At 36.7% G+C, this 22113-nt stretch overlaps 1 protein-coding gene across 1 annotated transcript in view; it reads left to right on the plus strand.

Moving 5' to 3' along the window:
• The window catches only part of UBE2Q2 (ubiquitin-conjugating enzyme E2Q family member 2), a 57332-nt gene extending 35813 nt beyond the window's left edge, over positions 1-21519 (plus strand). The window contains exons 9-13 of the mRNA XM_011982662.1: positions 4059-4117; positions 11100-11148; positions 11598-11693; positions 17452-17518; positions 19902-21519. Coding sequence (XP_011838052.1) covers positions 4059-4117; positions 11100-11148; positions 11598-11693; positions 17452-17518; positions 19902-19933 — 303 coding nt within the window. The 3' untranslated portion in view covers positions 19934-21519. The remainder of the gene's footprint in view (positions 1-4058; positions 4118-11099; positions 11149-11597; positions 11694-17451; positions 17519-19901) is intronic.
• Positions 21520-22113: the final 594 nt, after the last annotated feature.

Below are 22113 nucleotides of genomic sequence, written 5' to 3' on the forward strand. Positions count from 1 at the left end.
CTAAAAGCTTCTTACATAGCTTTTTTATGTATATGTTTTTCCTTGGGAATATATCTTAGGGTTGAACTTCCTTGAAGTGACCCAAATGTCAGTATTATCTCTCACTTTTGTTATTGTAGAAACTGTTGTGGTTGTCAACTGGGTTGTCCTCCTAAAGTATGAGTCTAGTATATATTGACTGAAGTTGCTAATGGCTACATTTTTACTAATTCATATGGGGGAATGAATGAAGCACCCAGGCCAAAAACAAACAAAAAAAACACACAAAAAAGGAAGGTATCTTTCTTTTTAAAAATTTAAATTATATGTCCGTATGCCTAACACCAAACTTTAGAAATAGAACCCTTTTTTTTTTTTTTTTTTTAATTAGTCCCTGTAGCCCCCGGTGTGCCCCTCCCTTGTCACTTCCTCTTTGGGGGGTATCTTTACGGGAATATGAAATCTTGGACAGGAAACTGGAGGATTTGTGACTGCAGGTAGTGTTTTCATTATTTTTTCCTGCTCTAGGTAGAACTTCAGGGAGGGGACGATCTGGGAGGTAAATGGCTGAATTTCTATTGGATTTGTGTTTCTGGACCATGGCTCCTGATACCAGAAAGAAGGGCCTTTTCTGGGGTTGGAGTATTTCTTAAGAGGCCTGGGAAGAATGTGATTGCCTTGAGCTAACTGACCTTATGAAGAGGACCTTAAACTGAATTGCCAAGTTATTAGTATCGGGATTCACAGACTTTGGAGGATAGCAGGTATGACTCAGAAAGATTTACAGGAAAGAGCCAGAACAGTGTATATTTATGGCCTCTGATGCCCATGGTGACAACTTGAATAATAAGAAAAATGGAACTTGAGATAAAGCATAACACAAAGATGCAGGAGGGAATGCGACCTGATCAGCAACTTAGTAAATCCAACTTGCTATGCTTTTAAGGAAGTCACTTTTTGGTGTTTCAGGCAGCATCTGAATTACTGAATTGAATTCTGAGGTAGTACTTTAAGAATGGTCTATTTAGATAAACTTAGGTTCATTTAGAGAATAATTGCCGGGATTGGGAAGAGATTGTATTCCGTGTCCTGGGATAGCTGGCGAAATTGTGGATTTGGAGAGGAGAACATGGGGGTTGATGTTAGCTTGTCTTCAACTATTTGAAGGACTGTGTATATGGAAGCATTAGTTTTTATTTGTTTTGGGTGAACACAGGGCATAAAACTAGTAAGGCAAATTACAAAGAGGCGATTTTCAACTCAGTGTAAGGAAGTGATTTGTAACTATTTAGAGCCATTTGGTGATGCAGTCTTTAAAAAACAGAATGTGCCTCTTCCTTAAGAATAACTTAGACGGCTAAGATGTTAAGATCTCAGATAACTTTCTGATATCCTTATAGAGCCTGAGAGTCTGTTTCTGAGTTAATATATACTAAGGTAACTGAAACTTCATTTTAACAGTCACCCTCAACCTTTTTTTTTTCCTCCTTGAAGAACTTTTTATTTCTGTAAAATATGGATTCCTGAGTTCCAGGGTATAGACTTTATGGAATAGAGTCCCCAGATTTTGATGTGGAAGAGTTATTCTGAACTGTTCACAATGAATTAAATCATACATAATCAATGAAGAGGTTTTGTAGTCATTAGGGATTCACATGTTTAAATTTCTAAATAATGGGAGGTTAAATGAAGTTGTACTTTACTAAGCTTTACATCAACCTCTATACCTTTCATTATGTCTGTTAAATATAGGTGAAAGGTGAGCTATTTTATTTGAAAGTAGATTATAATAACTGTCGTTAAGTTGCTATCTTGTGTCATTAAGTTGGTATCTTGTGGATAATCTTACATTTCTATTGCAAGTTAGAAAACGATTTCTTCTTATCCCTCATCTTATATCATTTTCCTCACTTCATATATTTTTATCAAGTCTGATGATCCTTGTCTTTTAATTGGACCCATTCATTATTGCTGATACTTGGGTCTGAGTCTCCATCTTACAGATTCATTACTATTTGTCCTTCTTGCTTCACACTCCTTTTCATCTTTCTTTTGGATTTTTTTATTACTCTAGTTTCATACCTCTGTTAGCATGGTAGTTCTTCTTTTTTACTACCCTACAGTTACAATATGTCTTTGACTTGTCAAAGTCTAATATAAACTTGTAAATTTATGTTTTTTCCTTTTCCTTGTCAATACAAGGACCTTAGAACACGGAGGTCATGTCCTCCCTGCCATATACGTGCTGCTGTCATCATGCATTTTAATTCTATACTTATCTAAAACTCTACACATAATTATGTAATTGGTCAATATCTATTTAGATCCATATGCACATTTGCTCTTTTTTATGCTCTTTATTCTCCACATTTTCATTGAGGATCCTCTTTCTCCTGTCTGAAAATAACCTTTAGTATTTCCTTTAGTGTGAGTCTGAAGATGAAAACAAAAACCTTTATTTTTCTTTCTTTCTTTTTTTGAGACCAAGTTTCGCTCTTGTTGCCCAGGCTGGAGTGCAAGTGGTGCAATCTCAACTCACCGCAAGTTCCGCCTCCCGGGTTCAAGCAATTCTCCTTCCTTAACCTTCCTGAGTAGCTGTGATTACAGGCATGCGCCACCACGCCTGGCTAATTTTGTATTTTTAGTAGAGACGGGTTTCTCCGTGTTGGTCAGGCTGGTCTCGAACTCCCGAACTCAGATCATCTGTCCGCCTCGGCCTCCCAAAGTGCCGGGATTATAGGCGTGAGCCACCGTCCCTGGCCTTTATTTCATTTTTGAAGATTATTTTCATTGAGTGTAAGTTTCTAGGGTTGGCAGTTTCTTTCAGTGCCTCAAAGATATCATTCTCTTATCCTAGCTTCCATTGTTTCTCTTGAAGTATTTATGGAGGTTAAATCTTGTGAAGTCTTTGATCAGATTTGGAAAATTATCAACAACCATATCTTCAGGTATTGGTTCCGTCCCATTCTTTTTTTGCTTCCAGGACTCTACGTATGTGATAAACTTTTCACTATCTTTTTTATTTTCTGCATTTTCTACCATTTTGTTTTTCTGACCTATTTTCCAGTTTACTGAATCTCTTTTCTGCTAAGTTACTGCTGTGGTTAAACTTATCCATTAAGCTACTAATTTCAGCTGTTGTATTTCTAAATTTTAGAATTTCCATATGGTTCATTTTTATAATTTGCATTTCTCTACCAGGCTTTCAGTCTTGTCTTTTCTTTCCTCGCTTATGTTCAACAGAGTTAACTCTATTATCTTGACCCCTTGTGGTTATGTGTCTATTATTTGCTTCTCTTGTTTTCTATTTGTCTTTGTCTCATGTGGCTTATTTTTAGTGATAGACATTATATATGAAAAATTATAGAACTAATTTGAAGCCTTGGATGATAATCTTCTCCAGAGAGGATTTATATTTGCCCCTGCCAGGGGCTTGGAAATTAGCAACCCAGGATTGCCTCATGCAATCAGGGATTGAGATGATTCAAGCTGGCCTCATTCCCTGTCAGGGCAATTTGCAGTTGGTTCTTCAGGGTCGCAGCCTTAGGAGTGGGAGACTTAGCAGGGCCTCTCCTCGGTGAATGCTGGGCTGCAATGTTTATCTCTCTGTGAGCTCTGTGAGGCTGTGAGTTCTAGCTCAGCTTGTGAACCTCTTCTTTTTCTCTTCTGTAATTGGAAGAAAACCCAAGGGGGGAAAAAAGATCCTGCTCTCTGGTGTTCCCTTTTCTTAGCCCTGAAATTGTTATGTTTTGTTCACCTTTCTAGTTTTCAGTCAGAAAATTGATCTAAATTACCTAGTCTATCATTACTGGAATGGTTCCTTTATATAGTTCTAGTGAAGTGGAACCCCTTCATGTGTTTCATCAGTTTACCATAACACTGTTCTGTTTGGGCCTGATTTTAACTTCATTTTTATTTGATTTGGTTTTCATTTTGGTTTTGAGTACTAATTTTATGACTCTTACCCATTATCTGATAATAAATGTACACATTCTTTATAGTATCTTTTAAAATCTTCTAAATAGTATAACATTAAGGATGTTCTTGAAATTAATTAAACTTGCTTATTTGCTTTTTAGGATAACTTTCCATTTGATCCTCCGTTTGTTCGAGTGGTGTTACCTGTTCTCTCAGGAGGGTAAGTTTAAGCAATTACTTAAAAAGAAAATTTTTTTCAGTTAAAAAAAATTTTTTTTATGGAGACGAGGTCTTACTATGTTGTTGTGGCTGGTTTTGAACTCCTGGGCTCAAGTGATCCTCCCACCTTGGCCTCTGAAAGTGCTGGGATTACAGGCATGAGGCCACTGTGCCTGGCTTGCATTTTTTTTTTTTTTTTTAAGTGTGCACCAGAATCATTTGGAGAGCTAGTCCCAGAGTTTCTCACTCAGTAGGTCTGTGGTAGGGCCTGAGTATTTACATTTTTAAGAAGTTTCCAGGTGAAGATGATACTGTTGTTCTGGGCCCACACTTAGAACCATTGATTATAAAGCATTATATTGTTGAGAGGTAGAGTTTTTAATGATTCATACACACACGTATTTATACATATACACACATACACACACATATATACACACACATATTTTTACCCTAAAAAAGCTAATGTTTTTCAAATGTAAATTGTGATTGAGGGTTTAGAGAATGTTATGATTAAAGAGTGGTCCCCACATGCCTGTGATCCTAATTGGTACTTCTAGGGATAATCATGGGAAATCTCATGGACCTATGGAACTGGCTAATTACTTCTACAGGTAATACTTGCAGTTTAGTAGGGTCAAATGGTAATTGTATTGCTGCTTCTTGTGGTTGGAAGTCTTACAGAAGAGGGGGAAAAGATCACAATTTGTTAGGTTATTTATGAAATGTTCAGTAGGCTCTCAAAGTATGAGCAGTTTAACTTGAGAATTTTCAAACACTTGGCTGACTAATTCTATTATGTGACATAATCTACATTATAGTGATTAAAAACTAAATATATCCAGCCCTTACTTTGATCATTTCTATGGTTGAGATAGTAATAGTTGTATTTAGGGTAAAAATATGAGTGACTATATCAGACTTCAGAACTTTCTCCAGAAGAGCTTTGTTCCTACAGTTCTTTTTATATATTTGCTTTACATGCTTATATATGTGTTTTGGGGGGCTAAAATCCTGTTAAGAATCATTTCTTGTAGTCAAAATACATACTAATTTGCTGTTGATACTACAGAATAGTCATTTGGGCATGGTGTCCATCTATAAAGCTCAGAGAAACAAAAAGTATGTGTGTTTTTTTTTAACCTTAGTATTACATATGGATATGCTGAGCTCATTTTGAGTTCTGCCACATGGTAAAGCAATATAATTTTTATTTATTTATGTATTTATTTATTGAGACAGGTTCTCTCTTTGTTGCCCAGGCTGGAGTGCAGTGGTGCAGTTATGGCTCACTGCAATCTCTGCCTCCTGGGCTGAAGATATCCTTCCACCTCAGCCTCCTAAGTAGCTGGGATGCCACCATGCCCAGCTAATTGTTGTATTTTTGGTAGAGATGAGGTTTTGCCATGTTGCTCAGGCTGGTCTTGAACTCCTGGGCTGAAGCCATCTACCCACCTCAGCCTTGCAAAGTACTAGGATTACAAGTCAAAGCCACTGTGCCTGGCACAATATTGTTTTTTAAAATTATTTTATTTTTGTTCTTTTTTGTTTTTAATTTTTTCTTTAAATTTTATGTATTTCAACATTGTTTCTTAAGAGTTTACTTACCTGACGCCTCCAACCTAATCTTTGCCATAGCTCCCAAAATGTTAAGCACTAATACAGTTTTTTGTTTTGTTTTTTTCTTTTTTTGAGACGGAGTCTTGCTGTCACCAGGCTGGAATGCGGTGGCGTGATCTCAGCTCACTGCAACCTCTGCCTTCCTGGGTTCGAGCAATTCTCCTGCCTCAGCCTCCCGAGTAGCTAGGACTACAGGCATGTACCACCATGCCCAGCTAATTTTTGTATTTTTAGTGGAGATGGGGTTTCACCATGTTGGTAAGGATGGTCTCGATCTCTTGACCTCGTGGTCTGCCCACCGCAGCCTCCCAAAGTGCTGGGATTATAGGCGTGAGCTACCACACCCAGCCTAGTGGTTTGTTAATAGATATTTGTTTTGAGGGGATTGCAAGGTTTTGGGGAAACCAGGTTCAAAATGTCTTTTACCAAAGGACTTCTTGGAGGCTTAATGCTGTTTTCTATTTTTCCCAAAATTGTTTAATAATTTACACGATAGCATCTCAGAGGACGGTGTCCTCTGGCTTACTCTCTGGGAAATGCTGTTCTGTTGGAAATCCAGAGTTCTGAGTGATTCTCATGTGTTTGCTGCTGCAGAGCAGGAGATGCTGAAGGGATTCCTTTGTGAGCAGATGTTAGAGGTCTCCTTTTGACAGGTTTTTACAAAGTTGATCACAAATAACACTATTACAGTGAGTGGAAGTTCCAGGTTGGGTGTGAAACAGTTGTTTAGAATTGTGTACAGCTTTATTTTGTTACCGCTAAAGCTTCCCTAGACTGTTTTTGGATCAGGCAGTAAAATTGCTATAAAAAGTACTTCTCTTGTCATAAAACCTAATGATAAGTTTCGGAAGTTGAATGTTAGGTAACCCAGCCAAGTATTTACATATACAAAATAAACACGAGACTGAAAAATAGTAAATTTTTAACTTTTCTCTTGCTCACAACACCAGCCTTTTACTAGCCACCAAGTCATAATTCCTACGTTTTTCATAGTTTAATGTTAAAATATCTTTAACGAAGCCTTTACTGACTGGGGAGAAACAGCATAACTATTGTGCTTTAATTTTTTTTTTTTTGAGACAGAATCTCACTCTGTTGCCCAGGCTGTAGTACAGTGGTGTAATCTTGGCTCACTGCAACCTACACCTCCTGGGTTCAAGCTATTCTCCTGCCTCAGCCTCCTGAATAGCTGGAACTACAGGCATGTGCCACCATGCCCAGCTAATTTTTGTATTTGTAGTAGAGATAGGGTTTCACCATGTTGACCAGCCTGGTCTCAAACTCCTGGCCTCAAGTGATCCATCCACCTGGGCCTCCCAAAGTGCTGGATTATGGCATGAGCCACTGTGCCTGGCCAACTATTGTGCTTTAGTTGTATGTGCTTGTTTATAAAAGTGTGTATGTTTACTCAGTATTCCCATAAGCATGGGAAAAGGAAGACAGGTCCTTTTTTTGTTCAAAATCTTAGAGAAAAAAAATGATCAAGGAAAAGATTTGGAAGAAATTTGCAAATTCAGAATAAATATATAAAAACATTTTTATCAGCCAGATGCGGTGGCTCACGCCTGTAATCCCAGCACTTTTGGAGGCCAAGGCAGGTGGATCATCTGAGTCAGGAGTTTGAGACCAGCCTGGCCAACATGGCGAAACCCTGTCTCTACTAAAAATACAAAAATTAGCTGGGTGTGGTGGTGGGTGCCTGTAATCCCAGCTAGTCGGGAAGCTGAGGCAGGAGAATCGCTTGAACCCAGGAGGTGGAGGTTGCAGTGAGCCGAGATTGCCCCATTGCAGTCCAGCCTGGGCAACAGGGCGAGATTCCGTCTCAAAAAAAGTTTTTTTTTTTATCAGAACATTTTAAAATGTGATTATAAAATTGACCAGTATAGCTTTTCAACATTTTATTGTAAGAATTCCAAGAATTTAAGTTTATGACCTTAGTTTACCGCCTAGAGTAGAGACAAATACATGAAGTTATGAATAATGCCATTTTCAATTTTAAAATCTGTTACGTAGTTTCTTAATTGATTCTTTTTTGTCACGGTGTTATTGTTCTCATTATTCAAATGAATAATTTGAATAATAAGTCAGCTTGTGACCTACTCAAATAAATCTTCTGATTCCTAATAAAGTGTTTTTCATTATACCAAATGCCAAGTGTATGAGGGGATTACAAGTACTAAGTACTCCATTGATTATCAAATGCTAACTATGGACTTAATTTATCAGAGGTTTAAAGCAGCAAAGAGTTGCTCTGGCAACAGTGACCTGAAGACTTCATGAAGTAGGTGGGATCCCAGTTAGGCAGTGAAATGTGAGTGGGGTTTGGTCAGCTGGTGGAGGTTGAAGGAAAATGATTTACATAGGTGAAAAATAAACACAATTAGGTATCTAGGAAAGAGAATGAGATACTCAAAGTATACCAGACCAGTTTGAGCTATAACACAAGGAGGGTAGGACTCATGTAGAAGAGTTGTAGGAAATAGTGCTGATGTAATATCTTGTACTTAAAACAGTTCTGTGGACTGGTCAGACCTTTTTTTTCCCCTCTGCTAAGTAAACTATCACCCTGGCTATTCATCTTTCTGTATAACTGGTTGAGAAATGGGAGTAACAGTAAAGAAACTATTGTAAAGTAAATCTGGTGACAGCAGAAGAGAATATGAGACACGTTGTGCTCACAGAGCCTAGAAGAGTGTGACAGTAGTTGAGGATCACGCTGTTGTCTTAAGAGTGAAGTGAGGAGAACCTACATTGGTTTGGTAGTCACTGGAGTGGAAGGAGGAGTGAAATGTGAAAGCTCATTGGAGGCAAAATCAAAATGGCTTGGTCTTCATAGTGAACTATTAAGTGAGGAGGAGGAATTATTTGCTGACTTGGGAAGAAGTAGAAGCTTGCCATCTCAGTCAGGGTAAAGCTTAAGCATTGTGTGATTCCAGATAGATTATTGAGCAGTTTTCTATGTATTTCATATCCCACATCTTCTAGTTATGACCCTATTTCTTTATTTCTTGACATAGCCAAACATTTTTTAAACTAACAGCTTTATTGTGATGCAGTTTATATATTATAAAACTCACCCTTTGAAGTGTACAATTCAGTGGTTTTTAGTATATTCAGAGTTGTGCAGCCATTACTACTACCTAATTTCAGAACATTTTCATTACTTCAAAAATAAACCCTGTACTGATAGGCAGTCACTCCCTATACCCGTCTCCCCCACCATTGATTCTGGCAACCTCTTATCTAATTTTTCTCTGTAGATTTGCCTGTCCTGGATATTTCACATAAATAGAATCATACAAAATATGGCTTTTTGTGACTCGTGTTTTTTACAGTGATTTTTAAATGAAATATCCGAAGAGGCTAAGCTTGGGATAGTGTTTGCTGTACAACTTTGGCAACTGAACTCTTTTAAAGTTGAAAATACTGTATTATGGTGTCCATACATATGACATGTTATCCTTAGATGACCCTTACTTAGATCATTAATGTTTTTTCCCTAGTATTCTTGAACTGTCTCAGTATTCAGCAGGAACCCTTTGGAGGCAAAAAGCAGTAAGAATTTGGAACACATACTGACAAAAGGAATGTCATTTAATACAGAAGTAGAATCGACCACTTTTAAATGTCGATGCTGCTGAAAGTGTGTATTAAGGAAAAGTTTAGTTATCTTACTTTTTGTGTAGGTACTAGAACTGCTCGTCTTGTGTTCAACAAACATTTGTGTAGGTATTACGTACTCGTACAAATGCACTTTCTTTTGACCTGAAAATCCAAAAACTCCCTTTCTTCCCACCTCCTAAGACTCTGCATCCTCAAAGGAAGAGTGGGGTATCTTAAAGGAAAGGTGATTGTGGTTGGATAATAGATAAAATGTCTACTGTGTACTTCCTTTTCCTGAAACAAGTTCCTGTCTACCATCAGCATTTCCAAAATTTGAAGATCATGTGTGGTGTTAACTCATTAACCGATTATTAAGCTTTGAGCAATTGTGGAACCAAAATCTAAATGAGTACCTGGATCTTCTAATTCTGTTAAATCACTGAGTGCACGTTACGTACAATACTTTTAGCCCAGTAGGAGAGTTAAAGAGTGGAAGATAGATTTCTATGTTTGAGAAATAGAATACACAAAGAAAAAAAAATTAATCCCATGAGTCTTCTGAATTTAAGTTTTTGGAGAGTTTTTCTTTTAGGTTTTTTTCCCTTCCATTAATTTTTCACTTTGAAAGGTCCTAGGGTTTGGGCAAAGCAAGTGGGGAGAGACACTTGCTTGGATTCTCCAGGATGGGGGAGTTGAAGAGGACTTCTTTCCCTAATTTTATTATTAAATTTTGTCAATATAACAATTATTAATGTTAGTGGTCTACAGTAAAAGGTTTTAGATGCCTTCTCTGCAAAGTAATTTGGTTAGTTGACACAAGGATGCCTTTGGTTAGCTGGAGTGGAAGATGTGCAGGGTAGAGGGGTCTTGGCAAGTCTTCTGGGGGGAAATACAGCATTTGGAAGGGTAGGAAGCAGAAGGAATCTCAAACAAGGGAAAGACATGGGCAGAGCCCCAGAGGACAGAACAATTTGTGGTGGACTTGGTGTCCACATAGACCTAATCAGTGGTCTTAGCTTTTGTGTTTTCAAAATTACCACAGTTTTTGTTCTAAAACTATCATTCCCTTGATTTTTTAGGCATGATATTTATGTATTTTGAAATTTAACATAAAGGAGAAATGACATTTTGTTTGAGAAAGATAAAGGTTAAAAAATCATTACCTAAATAATGATTTTCTAATGGGAGATTTGGTACATCCCCAGAAGTTATCTTTGGTTCAGAGAATAGTCTTCAGGCCTAGAAAGAGCTTAAGGAATTCCAGAGAGGAGCTCCATGGTCAGAACCATTTGATTCTCACAACAGAATGGGTAAAAACAGTTTGAACCATAAGGCCATGCAGATGTTCATAGCATGGATAGGGTAAGGTCAGTGTCATTGTCGGGAAAAACTCTTGGCTGTAACATCATGGTAGAGTTTCAGATATAAAGAACACGCGAATGCCATTTAAGGAAACTGGTTCTTCTGCCCCTATTCTTTGGAATATTTAGGGCTAAGTTCTTAGTTACTGATATCATACAAATCTGAAAGTGTTATGTTCTAAGAACCATTAGAAAAAATTGACTAGAATTTCAGAGGGATTACATTAGCATGATAACATTAGAATTTTTAAGTTACCCATAGTCCTATATCCCTAACAACTGTTTTCATGTTATTTTCTCATCTTTACTTGTATGCATATTTTCTTGGTAATGGCACTTAGAAATTGTTTAAGGAGGAATAATTCTCGAATTTTGTATGACTCCTTTTTTCTTTTTAAGGTATGTATTGGGTGGAGGAGCATTATGTATGGAACTTCTCACAAAACAGGTGACTTTTTTCTTACGGTACTCCATTTTCACCCACAATTTAGTGTTTTGATCATGTAAATTAGATTGTAAGTAGAAAATTCTTTAATAGCTCCTACTTTTAAAGAAATTTTAGTTTATTTTTAAAATAGTTTCTACTTTCAAGAATGAAAAGGTAAACCAATAAAATGACATTGTACTTGCTGCTGAATCTATGCTAGGATAGGCATTAAGAGTGACCTTTATTTAAGGTTCTAATTTGCTCATGTTGGGCACTTAGAACATTGGTTTGTTGTTGTTTTTTTTTTTTTGGTGAGATTCTGGAAATGTTCCAATTTTACTTTTTCCCCTTGACTATAGACTTTTTAACACTGATTTGCTGCTGTTGAGTTACATACCATTTTGTTAGGCCTTCCCAAGTGGGAATCAGAAATACTGCTGTATTTTAGAGATATTTTGTTCTTCCTGTAGGGCTGGAGCAGTGCCTACTCAATAGAATCAGTCATCATGCAAATAAATGCCACCTTAGTCAAAGGCAAAGCCAGAGTGCAGTTTGGAGCAAATAAGGTACTTTTGTTAAGAATTTTACATAAACCATAAGATATATTTTATATTTATGAGCTTTCTTCCTGTCTTGACTTAATTCTTTTTTGAGATAGTTTCATTTTCATTTGGTTTGTTTTCTTCTTGTTACAAAAGTGATCTATAGAAAATAAAGAATTATAAGAAAATTAAAGATACTAATTGATAATCACTTAATGATTTAATATCTGTTCTTTTAGTCTTTGTTATATTTGCTGTAGATAAACATGTCTACAGTTGTAAACTTATTGGTATGTATACTATAGTAAATTAAATTAAAAATTACATGTACTTTAAGGTTTTAAAAAATTGAGTTCATGTTATAGAACTAATTCCTGATAAACTTTTATGTGCTAGGCTCTAGTCTTTTCATTTATTTATTTTTACTTTTTTTTTCTCTGTGCCTATTCTTACCAAGTTTTTTTAAAATCTTTTACTTTTTATTAACTCAATCCTCTTAATAACTTAAGAAGTAAATGCTATTATTATCTGCATTTTGTAGATGAGGTAACTGAAGCATACAGAAGTTAGTTAGACAACTTGTCTGAGGTGACAAGTGACAGAAAAAGGATTGGAACCAGACAGTCTGGCTGCCCTAGGCCCAACCAAGGGGAGCTGAGAGCAAGCCATGGTACATAAGGATGTTGTTCAGGCTGGTTTTCTTTTCAGTTAACATGAAACATAGGCTGTAACATTAATTTTAGGACATAAGTGAGACAGCCTTTCAAAGCCAGAGGTTTGTTACCATGACTTTTAGCAAGAATTTGTGGTTTAAAGGCAAGATGGTGCTCTCAGAAGCTTCCATTCACTATGGAGGGAATGGTAGTTGAGTTAAATAGTGAAATCCTGGAGCACACAGTCTTCAGGGCAGCTTCTGACCTATTTCTATGGTCAGCATCTGTCTTTCCCTGCTGCCCCATAACCTCCACTTATTCTCACATAGAATCCCCTAGACTGTGATCACATTCAGATGAGAGAACTGTTTTGTTTTTTCCAGGGTAGGAGGAAGTGAGTCACTACCTATACTAAGCAGTCTAGTCTCCTGTGTATAAATGAGTAAGGTTGGGGAGCCAAATCTCTTGGAGAATCTCAGGATTATGCAAGATGGTAAAGTGGTCTCATGTTAGTTGTGCCGACAGCTCTCATCAGAAGCAGACACAGATACTTTTTGTAGGAAAGCATCTCTAATTTAAGCCTGTAGGATTCCCAAAGATTAAAAGAATTCACTCCAATCATAGCATTCAGGTAGTCAACTCAACATATTTGAGAATTGTCAGAAATAATAAATAATAGATATATTTCCCAAAGACAGTAAGTTTTGGAATTATCAGATACAAAACACATACTTCAGATACTAGAATTATGAGAAAATAGTTACATGTGAAATCTAAAATAAAGAAAAAAAGATGGAATCATAAAATTGAGCAAGCAGTAAGACTGCCAGGAATGATGAGGAGGACCTGAAAAGAAAATGGATGAAATAGAACTTACAGAAATAAAAAATATAGATGGGTATGGTGGTTCACGCCTGTAATCCCAGCACTTTGGGAGGCCGAGGCAGGAGGATGGCTTGAGCCCAGGAGTTGGAGACCAGCCTGGGCAACGTGGTGAGAACTCATCTGTACAAAAAATACCCCCCTCCACCCTAAAAAAACAATTAACTGGGTATGGGGTACCTGTCTATAGTCTCAGCTACTCAGGAGGCTGAGGTGGGAAGATCACTTGAGCCCAGGAGGCCGAGGCTGCACTGAGGCATGTTCACGCCACTGCACTCCAGCCTGAGTGACAGTGAGACTCTGTTTCAAAATAAAGAAAAAATGTACTTGTTGAAATAAGAAACTCAGTAGATTAGATACCAGAAGAGAATTAATTGGTTAGATGATTATCTCAAAAAAAATACGTTAGAATGTTACACAGAGAGACGTGGGGATAGATGATAGGGCAGAAGTTGGTGGGGTTGGTGGGGAGAGATCAGAGTGTGGGCTAAAATATGTCTTAGTGGAATCCCAGGAGGAGATATTAGAATTATACTAGAAAGTGAGAGAAATAGAAGTTCTAAAGGTGATAGAAGCAAGTCTACATAAATCAGTCATAACAAATGTAAATGGACTAAAGTTACCAGTTAGATTAAATTAATAAAATCCAGCTGTTTTAATCTTTATATTTAAAATATAAAGGTACAAAAAGATTGAAAATTTTTATAAAGGAGTGTGATAAAGAGACGCCAGTATACATTAACCAAAACCAAATGATGTAGCTTTAGTATCAAAATAGGATTCTGGAACAGAAAGCATTAGTAACAATTTGATGATAAGTCTGTTAATTAGGAGGATATAGCAATTTTCGTATTTTATGTACCTATCAAAATAGCCTCAAAATACTCAGGAAAAACTGATAAAACCACAGGGAGAAGTTGACAAGTCCACTATCATAGTTGGAGATTTCAACATACCCTGCATACTACTAGTCAGATAAACAGAATGCCCATATGTAGATTTGAATAACCAGTGAACAGGCATGGTATAATGGACATAGACCTCTGTACCTAATAATTAGATATAGATTGTTCTCAAGCATTTATGGACTATGGGAGAAAAATTAATTATAAATCCATAAAATCAGAAGATTTAAAAACAGTTGGTACCATACACACCATATCATTTAAATATGAAGCAGTTAAGGTTAGAAGGCAATAATGAAGAGATTAACAAAAAGCTATGTGAATTTGGAAATTAAACACAGCTGTAAATCATGGTTTTAAAAAGTAAAATGAAATTTTAAAATGCTTAGAATTGAACCATAATTAAAATACTATAATTCTATCTATTCCTCTCTCCCCTCTTCTTCCTATCTGGAACATTCAAGAAGCTAATCTTTTTCAATGAACACCTCAAATACTGAAAAACAGAAAAGGACAGATGTCATTCTTTGATCTTAGTTAAATCTATAAGTTAATAATAAAACCAGAAAACAGATATTTCTTTCTGGAATTTTATAATTCATGCAAACAGCCCTTAGGTCAAACAGGGCTTCAAAATTAAAACTGCAGAATATCTACAGAATAGCAATAATGCAATCATTACTTATCAGAGACTAAAGGAGAGCTCAGAGGAATGTTCATTGCCAAATCCTTATGCCATTAAGAAAAGAATGAAAATGAATCAAGCCTCTAACTGATTGCTAGACAGGACAATGAAAAACCCTGAAGGAGGCCGGGGACGGTGGCTCACTCCTGTAATCCTAGCACTTTGGTAGGCTGAGACGAGTGGATGACCTGAGCTCAGGAGTTCGAGACCACCCTGCGGAACATGGTGAAACCCATCTCTGCCAAAAAAACAAAACACGAAAATTAGCTGGGTGTGGTGGCAGATGCCTGTAATCCCAGCTGCTTGGGAGGCTGAGGCAGGAGAATTGCTTGAACCTGGGAGATGGAGGTTGCAGTGAGCTGAGATCCAGCCACTGCACTCTAGTCCAAGTGACAGAGCAAGACTCTGTCTCTTAAAAGAACCTGAAGGAAAGCAGAATGGGGAAATTATTAAAGATATACAAGCAGAAATCAGTGAGTTAGAAGAATAGGAAGGGCTAGACCCACAGTACAGTAAAGCCTCTGCAGAAACATTTGTTTAAACTGGGCGTTTGAGTACCTTGCTACTAATATTGAGACTGGGGAAGGCCAACATTCTTATTTTCTCCTTGTGTTTTGGGTGGTGGGCAGTAGGGTTGGAAAGTGACTACTTCACAGTCATTTGGGAATTTCAGGGTATATATATTTTTAATGTACAGTTTGTTTCTGAATCTTATTTTTGTCCTTTTTGTGAAAATACTAAAAAAAACCACTTTTTCATTAATGGTAAGAAAAACGTGTTACTATACATTTTATGTTTAGTTTATTAGGTGCATTATGGCAGGGCTGTACTATTTTATTTGTGTGTGTGTGTTTTTTTTGTTTGTTTGTTTGTTTGAGACGGAGTTTCGCTCTCGTTGCCCAGGCTGGAGTGTAATGGTGTGATCTTGGACTCACTGCAACCTCTGCCTCCCGGGTTCAAGCGATTCTCCTGCCTCAGCCTCCCAAGTAGCTGAGATTACAGGTGCGCGCCACCATGCCCGGCTAATTTGGTATTTTTAGTAGAGACGGGGTTTCTCCATGTTGGTCAGGCTGGTCTCGAGCTCCCGACCTCAGGTGATCCAACTGCCTCAGCCTCCCAAAGTTCTGGTATTACAGATGTGAGCCACCGTGCCGGCCGGCTTTACTATTTTAAAGAGCTCTAGATGTTGAAAAAGACTACCCTGTAGAAAAATAGGAAAAGTCCTTACATAAATTTAACATGTTAAAAAAATAGGAAAAGGGTATAAAAAGTCTGTTTACAGAAATAGAAATAAATGGCTCATGAACATATTGGAGACATGCTCAGTCTCACTCAGCAATAGAAATACAAATTAAAACTGTACTGGGAGTCCATCTAGTATATTGTCAGAAATCTACAAATATTTGAAGCACTGCACTGGTGAGGCTGCATCAAGGCACTCTTACAGATGGCTGGTGGGCAGACATATTTCTGCAGTTATGTAATCTCAAAATTACTAAGGCATGTATAACTTTTGACCCAGGAGCTCTACTCTAGGACATTTTTACCAGTACTCAGCAGATATACGTACAAGGTTGCTCATGGCAACATTATAACAGCAGAATACTGACAACAACCTGATGTCCACCAGTAGGGGACTGATTAAATATTTGAATACCCATGTAATAGAAATATTTCAGTGTTTAAAACAGGTATGTTCTATACTGATTTGGAACATTCTCCAGGATATGCTAGATGAGAAAAGGGGCAGATCAGTATCTGTAGCATGCAACTGTTAGTGAAGGTAAGCCGGGACAATGGCTAATAACAGTGGGCTGTACATGAATATTTTTGTGTAATCTTAAAGAAGGACATAAAAGAAATTAGTAATAGTGGTTAACTTGTGTGGAGGAAGGGGGTTGAATGGGAGGAAACTGGATGTTTAGGGTACAAGTAGGAGGAAGAGTTTTCACTTAGGATGTAGACATTTTTGAGTCTTGTGCTGTGTGAATTTATTATGCAAAAAATTCTGCGACATAATATAGTGGATAGATGGGTACCACTATGGAGAGTGTTCTGGTATATTAATTCGAAGTGAAGATATAGGTTGGTTGTATGGTGACAAAATTAATCCTAGATTTGGCTCCTTAAAAAGATTGTATATTTTTATCAAAAGAGGGCTCCTTTAGTAAGCCAGGTGCCAATTATGGGCGTTCTTTAGATTTCTAACTTAAAATGTCATTCATATGTATAGTCGTGGAAGCTTAATATTTTCTTATCTGAAAGTAATATTTTGTAGTTGTTTTTAAAATAGAAGCTACATGAAGAACGTTTGAGTTTTATTAACATCCAGATATAATCCTTTAACTTGATTCAGCAATATGGAGACAGACTCTAGAACCAGAAAGCTTTGTAGTTGTCCAATGGTAGGAAGACTTATAAAAAATGAACTGTGAGGCTTGTTGATTTTTATTGGGGTACAATTTTGGTTTTGTTATTTTTATAAAATTGTAGAGAATAATGAACTTGAGAAATGAGGCTATTAAGTTAAAATTGTTTTTGAAATGGAGAGTCAGTTTCCTGTGTTCTTTTAAGCACAGTGTGATGCATTCATAAATTTATTGTAATAATTTTCACCTAATTACACTTTTGATTTAAAATGTGTAATTCTCTTTCAGAATCAATATAATCTAGCAAGAGCCCAACAATCCTATAATTCCATTGTACAGATACATGAGAAAAATGGTATGTTTAATTCAATAAGTGTTTATTGCCATTTAAGAAGTTTTAGATAATGTATTAATATTTACCATTTTATTTTTCTGTTTTTGCTTTAGTTTCTTAAAGTACTGTTACCATAGTGAAAAAAACTTGTGCTGCATACAAAAATCTTTATTTATTTATTTTATTTTATTTTATTTGTTTCTTGAGATGGAGTCTTGTTCTGTCACCCTGGCTGGAGTGCAGTGCTGCTATCTTGACTCACTGCCAGCTCCGCTTCCCAGGTTCATTCCATTCTCCTTCCTCTGCCTCCTAAGTAGCTGGGACTACAGGCGCCTGCCACCATGCCTGGCTAATTTTTTTTTTTTTTGTATTTTTAGTAGAGATGGGGTGTCACCATGTTAGCCAGGAAGGTCTCGATCTCCTGACTTTGTGATCCACCCACCTCGGCCTCCCAAAGTGCTGGGGTTACAGGTGTGAGTCATCGTGCCACAAACCTTAACATTGTACTTCAATCAAAGTTTTTGTATCCTATACACTTGGCCTAGGTATCTCAGAGTCAGAATCAAGATTTTTTTTTTTTTTTTTTAGTAGATTAATGCATGACTCACTTTACTTACTTGAAACCAATGGTTGTAGGAATTGAGTTAAAGGCAACTCTTTATAGATGGAGTTCTTGTTGTTACAACTGGAGTGCAGTGGTTGTTTATAGGTGTGATCATAGTGGACTGCAGCCTCAAGCTCCTGGGCTGATGTGATCCTCCTGCCTCAGTCTCCCCAGTAGCTCGGACTGTAGGCACAAGCCACCATGCCTGTAAAGTATTCTTTACTTTGCTAGAAATGTGTCAGTTTGTGACTTAAGATTTGTGTTTTGTGCTTACTTATTTTAATGACAAAGCAAACTTGTCACTTTTTCAGTGATTGCTTACTTACGGCAATAGTATTCAAAACAAAATTTTCAAGCAGAAGAGAGAAACGATAAAATTTGAGGACAAGGCCAGGTTTTCATAATAATAATTTCGAGCACACAAAATTAGTAGATCCAGAGAAACCTGTGTACTACTTTGATACTTTATAGATCTTGGCATATTCATACTGTTCTAAAGTTTCATACTAAACAGTACGTAGTCTAATTTGCCTTTTTATGGAGAGCTTAGGTTTTTGTGGAGCCTGGGAAACAGATTTCTTATTTTTATTTCTTAAACATTACAACTGGCATTTAAAAAATATTTATAGAAAATGCTGTATTTGAGAGTGTGTGGGTATGTGTAAGCTTAGCTGTGATGAAAGAGTAATAGATTCAGAATCGGGAGAGATGACTTCTAGGGATTTTTTTAATCTTAAAAAATTTTTTTTTCTTATTTGTAAAAAATTGACACGTTATACTTACTGTGTACAAAGTTTTGAAGTATACATAATTGTGGAATGACTAAATCTAGCTAATTAACCTAGGCATCACCTTACATAGTTATCATTTTTATGGTGAGACACTTTACATCCACTCTTAGCATTTTTCAAGAATACAGTATATTGTTAACTGTAGTCACCATGTTGTACAATAGCTCAAGATGGATTCTAGTCTGGCTTGCTACTAACTCTGATTTTAGGCATCGTCATTTAGTTACTGCACCTGCTGCGATGGCTTCCTCGTCATTGGTGAAATGATGTCATGGCTCTGATAACAGTCCAAGTTCCTTATATTCTAAATTGCCAGGAGTTTGTTTGGGGAAATAAGTACTTTCCATGAGGCTTACTTTCAAGTATAGAACTGAAGTGGAATAAAACTTATTCTTTTAGTCTAATATTCCACAGTCATCTTTAGCTAGAGATGCCATTAATACAGAGCTCTTGTGTTGAAAACTCAAGTACAATTTATTCATAGAAAATAACTTTCTGTTGTGAAATAGCAAAATGCAGTGTTACCAATCCAAGTATAAGTTTAATTTTTACAGTAGGCCGGGTGCGGTGGCTCACACCTGTAATCCCAACACGCTGGGAGGCGGAGGTGGATGGATCACCTGAGGTCAGGAGTTGGAGACCAGCCTGACCAACATGGTGAAACCCTGTCTCTACTAAATACAATATAAAACAAAACAAAACAAAAAACATTAATGGGACATAGTGGTGCATGCCTGTAATCCCAGCTACTTGGGAGGCTGAGGCAGGAGAATTGCTTGATCTGGGAGATGGAGGTTGCAGTGAGCTGTTTGCGCCATTGCACTCCAGCCTAGGTGACAGAGCAAAACTCTGTCTCAAAAAAAAAGAAAAGGAAAAAGAAAAAAAATTTTATAGTAGATTTAAACACCAAAATTATGAAGAGAGACTGTAGCTAGCCTTATTACATGCCAGTTCTTCTAATTTATTTAAGAATTAAGTATTTTAACTTTTTTTTTTCATTCTATTTCAGGCTGGTACACCCCTCCAAAGGAAGATGGCTAAATATGTTGACTGTTGTGTGTTTGGACTAATGTTGCTTTAAAGAAAATCTTAACCAATATGCAGACACAAGCTTTGAGTGCCCCTATTACAGCAGTACCGAAGACGTTAGTTAATAGATATTTTAGTGGATAATCTGTCATCTGACATCCAGTATGAAGTTACAGCCTTTGCATTTTGCTCATTTTAGATATCTTGGACTGAGCAGTGGGGCCTTTATTGTATTTCTCCTGATAAATACACATACTGGCCACTCCTTATCTCTTTTTCTTGAAAAGTGAACTTTTTAAAGCAGCCAAGTCAGCGTCAGGCTACTGAAATTGAGGCTTTAGAGTAACTTTCCTATATTGAGCCCATGGGTTACAAGGATTTGCAATATATTCCATTTACAGCCAATACAAGTTTAATCGATGTTCAATATTGGTTTAGAAAATTTTAAGGCCTTCTAAATCATAATAGCTCTTTCATGTCTAAAACTATTTTATGATATTGCCAAAAGGATAGGAAACCTACTCATTAAATTGTTAAACTTTTTAATGACTATGTGAAGATATGAATTGTTTCCTGAAGATAATACTCTTAATTGAGTTACATTGTTCTTCTTAGGCAAAGCAGTGTAAAACTATATCAGTTAAGGCTTGCAAGTAGTGATTTCCACTGGGGCATCAGAGTCTTGCTGGGCTGAATCTGCTGCTTGTTGGTTCAGTGTTTCTTATGAACAGGAGCCACAGTATAGAGCTTAAAGTTATTTAAAATACTAAGTCATCTTACGTTTCCATTTTATTAACGGGATGTTGCAATCATTTGTAAACTAATAAACTTATAAAGTGATTGGCACAAAGACTCCTTGAGCAAAAGCTGCGCAGTTAAGTAGAAAAATATACTTAATTTGGAGACTCTTACAGTAACTTTTGCCATAGTCAAAACAATGGCTTTTACATTGAAAGATTAATAGAAACTCTACGTATGTTAATTTTTGATGGAACCTGACTCAAATCAAGGTACTCTCCATTTTATTGCCTTACCTGAATCAGTCCTTTTTGGTTGGTAATAGATTTTTTTAATACACCCAAGTTTGATTTAAAAGTAAATTCTAGTTATTAAGCACTTTTAACAAGAAATCCAGAAGCACATTTTTCTGCACAAACCAGTTACAAAGTTCAAAAGTGTTTCTTATGCATTTGCTTTGAGATTCAGTTTTTAACTTTGTAAACCACATCTAAGAGACTTGTCATTTCTACATTATTGTGTGTGTTTAATTTCTTTTGATTCTATTTTGGTTAAGACAGCAGTAAATTTTCTGGTATTCTTGTTCACTTGGTTACATTTGTATAAAGTTCTCATTGCCAGTTGCTCAGATAACAAGTGACATGGCAGAATTCTTTAAAGCAGTAAAGTTCCTTAAGCCTAAGGCTAAATCTTGAATACATTGTTGAATTCTTTAATATCCTTATGGCAAGCAGATTGATAGCTGCACATTTAGCATGCTTTGTTTTATGGATTTTATTTTTAATTGCAGATTTATTTGGCAATGTACAGTAAATTTTATAAACTTGCATCAAGTTTATGAATAAACCATTTAAAAATTTGGTTTGTGCTGATCATGGCAAGCAAAAAAAAGATTACTTTCTCATTTTTCCCTCATAAGAAAACTCTGCTTGATGTGTTTGTAAGCTCTATTGAGTTTCTGGAATAAGATATTTAAGGAGGGAAGTGGTGAGGGGAGGCTTGGAAGACAGGTAGATTTAACAATAGAAAGTGAAAGAACCTGGAAATGGTCTGTAGAATAGTCACCTTTTCCTCAGCCTTTTTCCTCTTCCGTTCTCATTGTAAATTGAAGTGCTACTTTTTCCTTATGGCTATCCTTAGTTCCCCCAGTGAAAATAATCTGCTGCTACTTAGCATACCCATGGCCTCCTTACACACAATTGACAGGTTATTTCACATACAAGAAGTCCAGAGGTAGGATAACTCCAGTTGTACTGTACATCTGGGCTTTGCTCTGCTTCCTTGAGATTTTTCTATGTTGGTTTCATCTTTTGGTTGCATGTTATGTGCAGCCACCTTACTTGATTCAGAGGTAGATAAATGCCCCTGTTTTCTAGTGTCTCCTTAGGAGATGAGGAAATCTCTAAAAGCACCATCCCATCAAGTACACGGCCTCTCGCCTTTCCTTGGCTACA

Source organism: Mandrillus leucophaeus, unplaced genomic scaffold (assembly GCF_000951045.1).
Source record: "Mandrillus leucophaeus isolate KB7577 unplaced genomic scaffold, Mleu.le_1.0 Scaffold241, whole genome shotgun sequence".
Lineage (NCBI taxonomy): Eukaryota > Metazoa > Chordata > Mammalia > Primates > Cercopithecidae > Mandrillus > Mandrillus leucophaeus.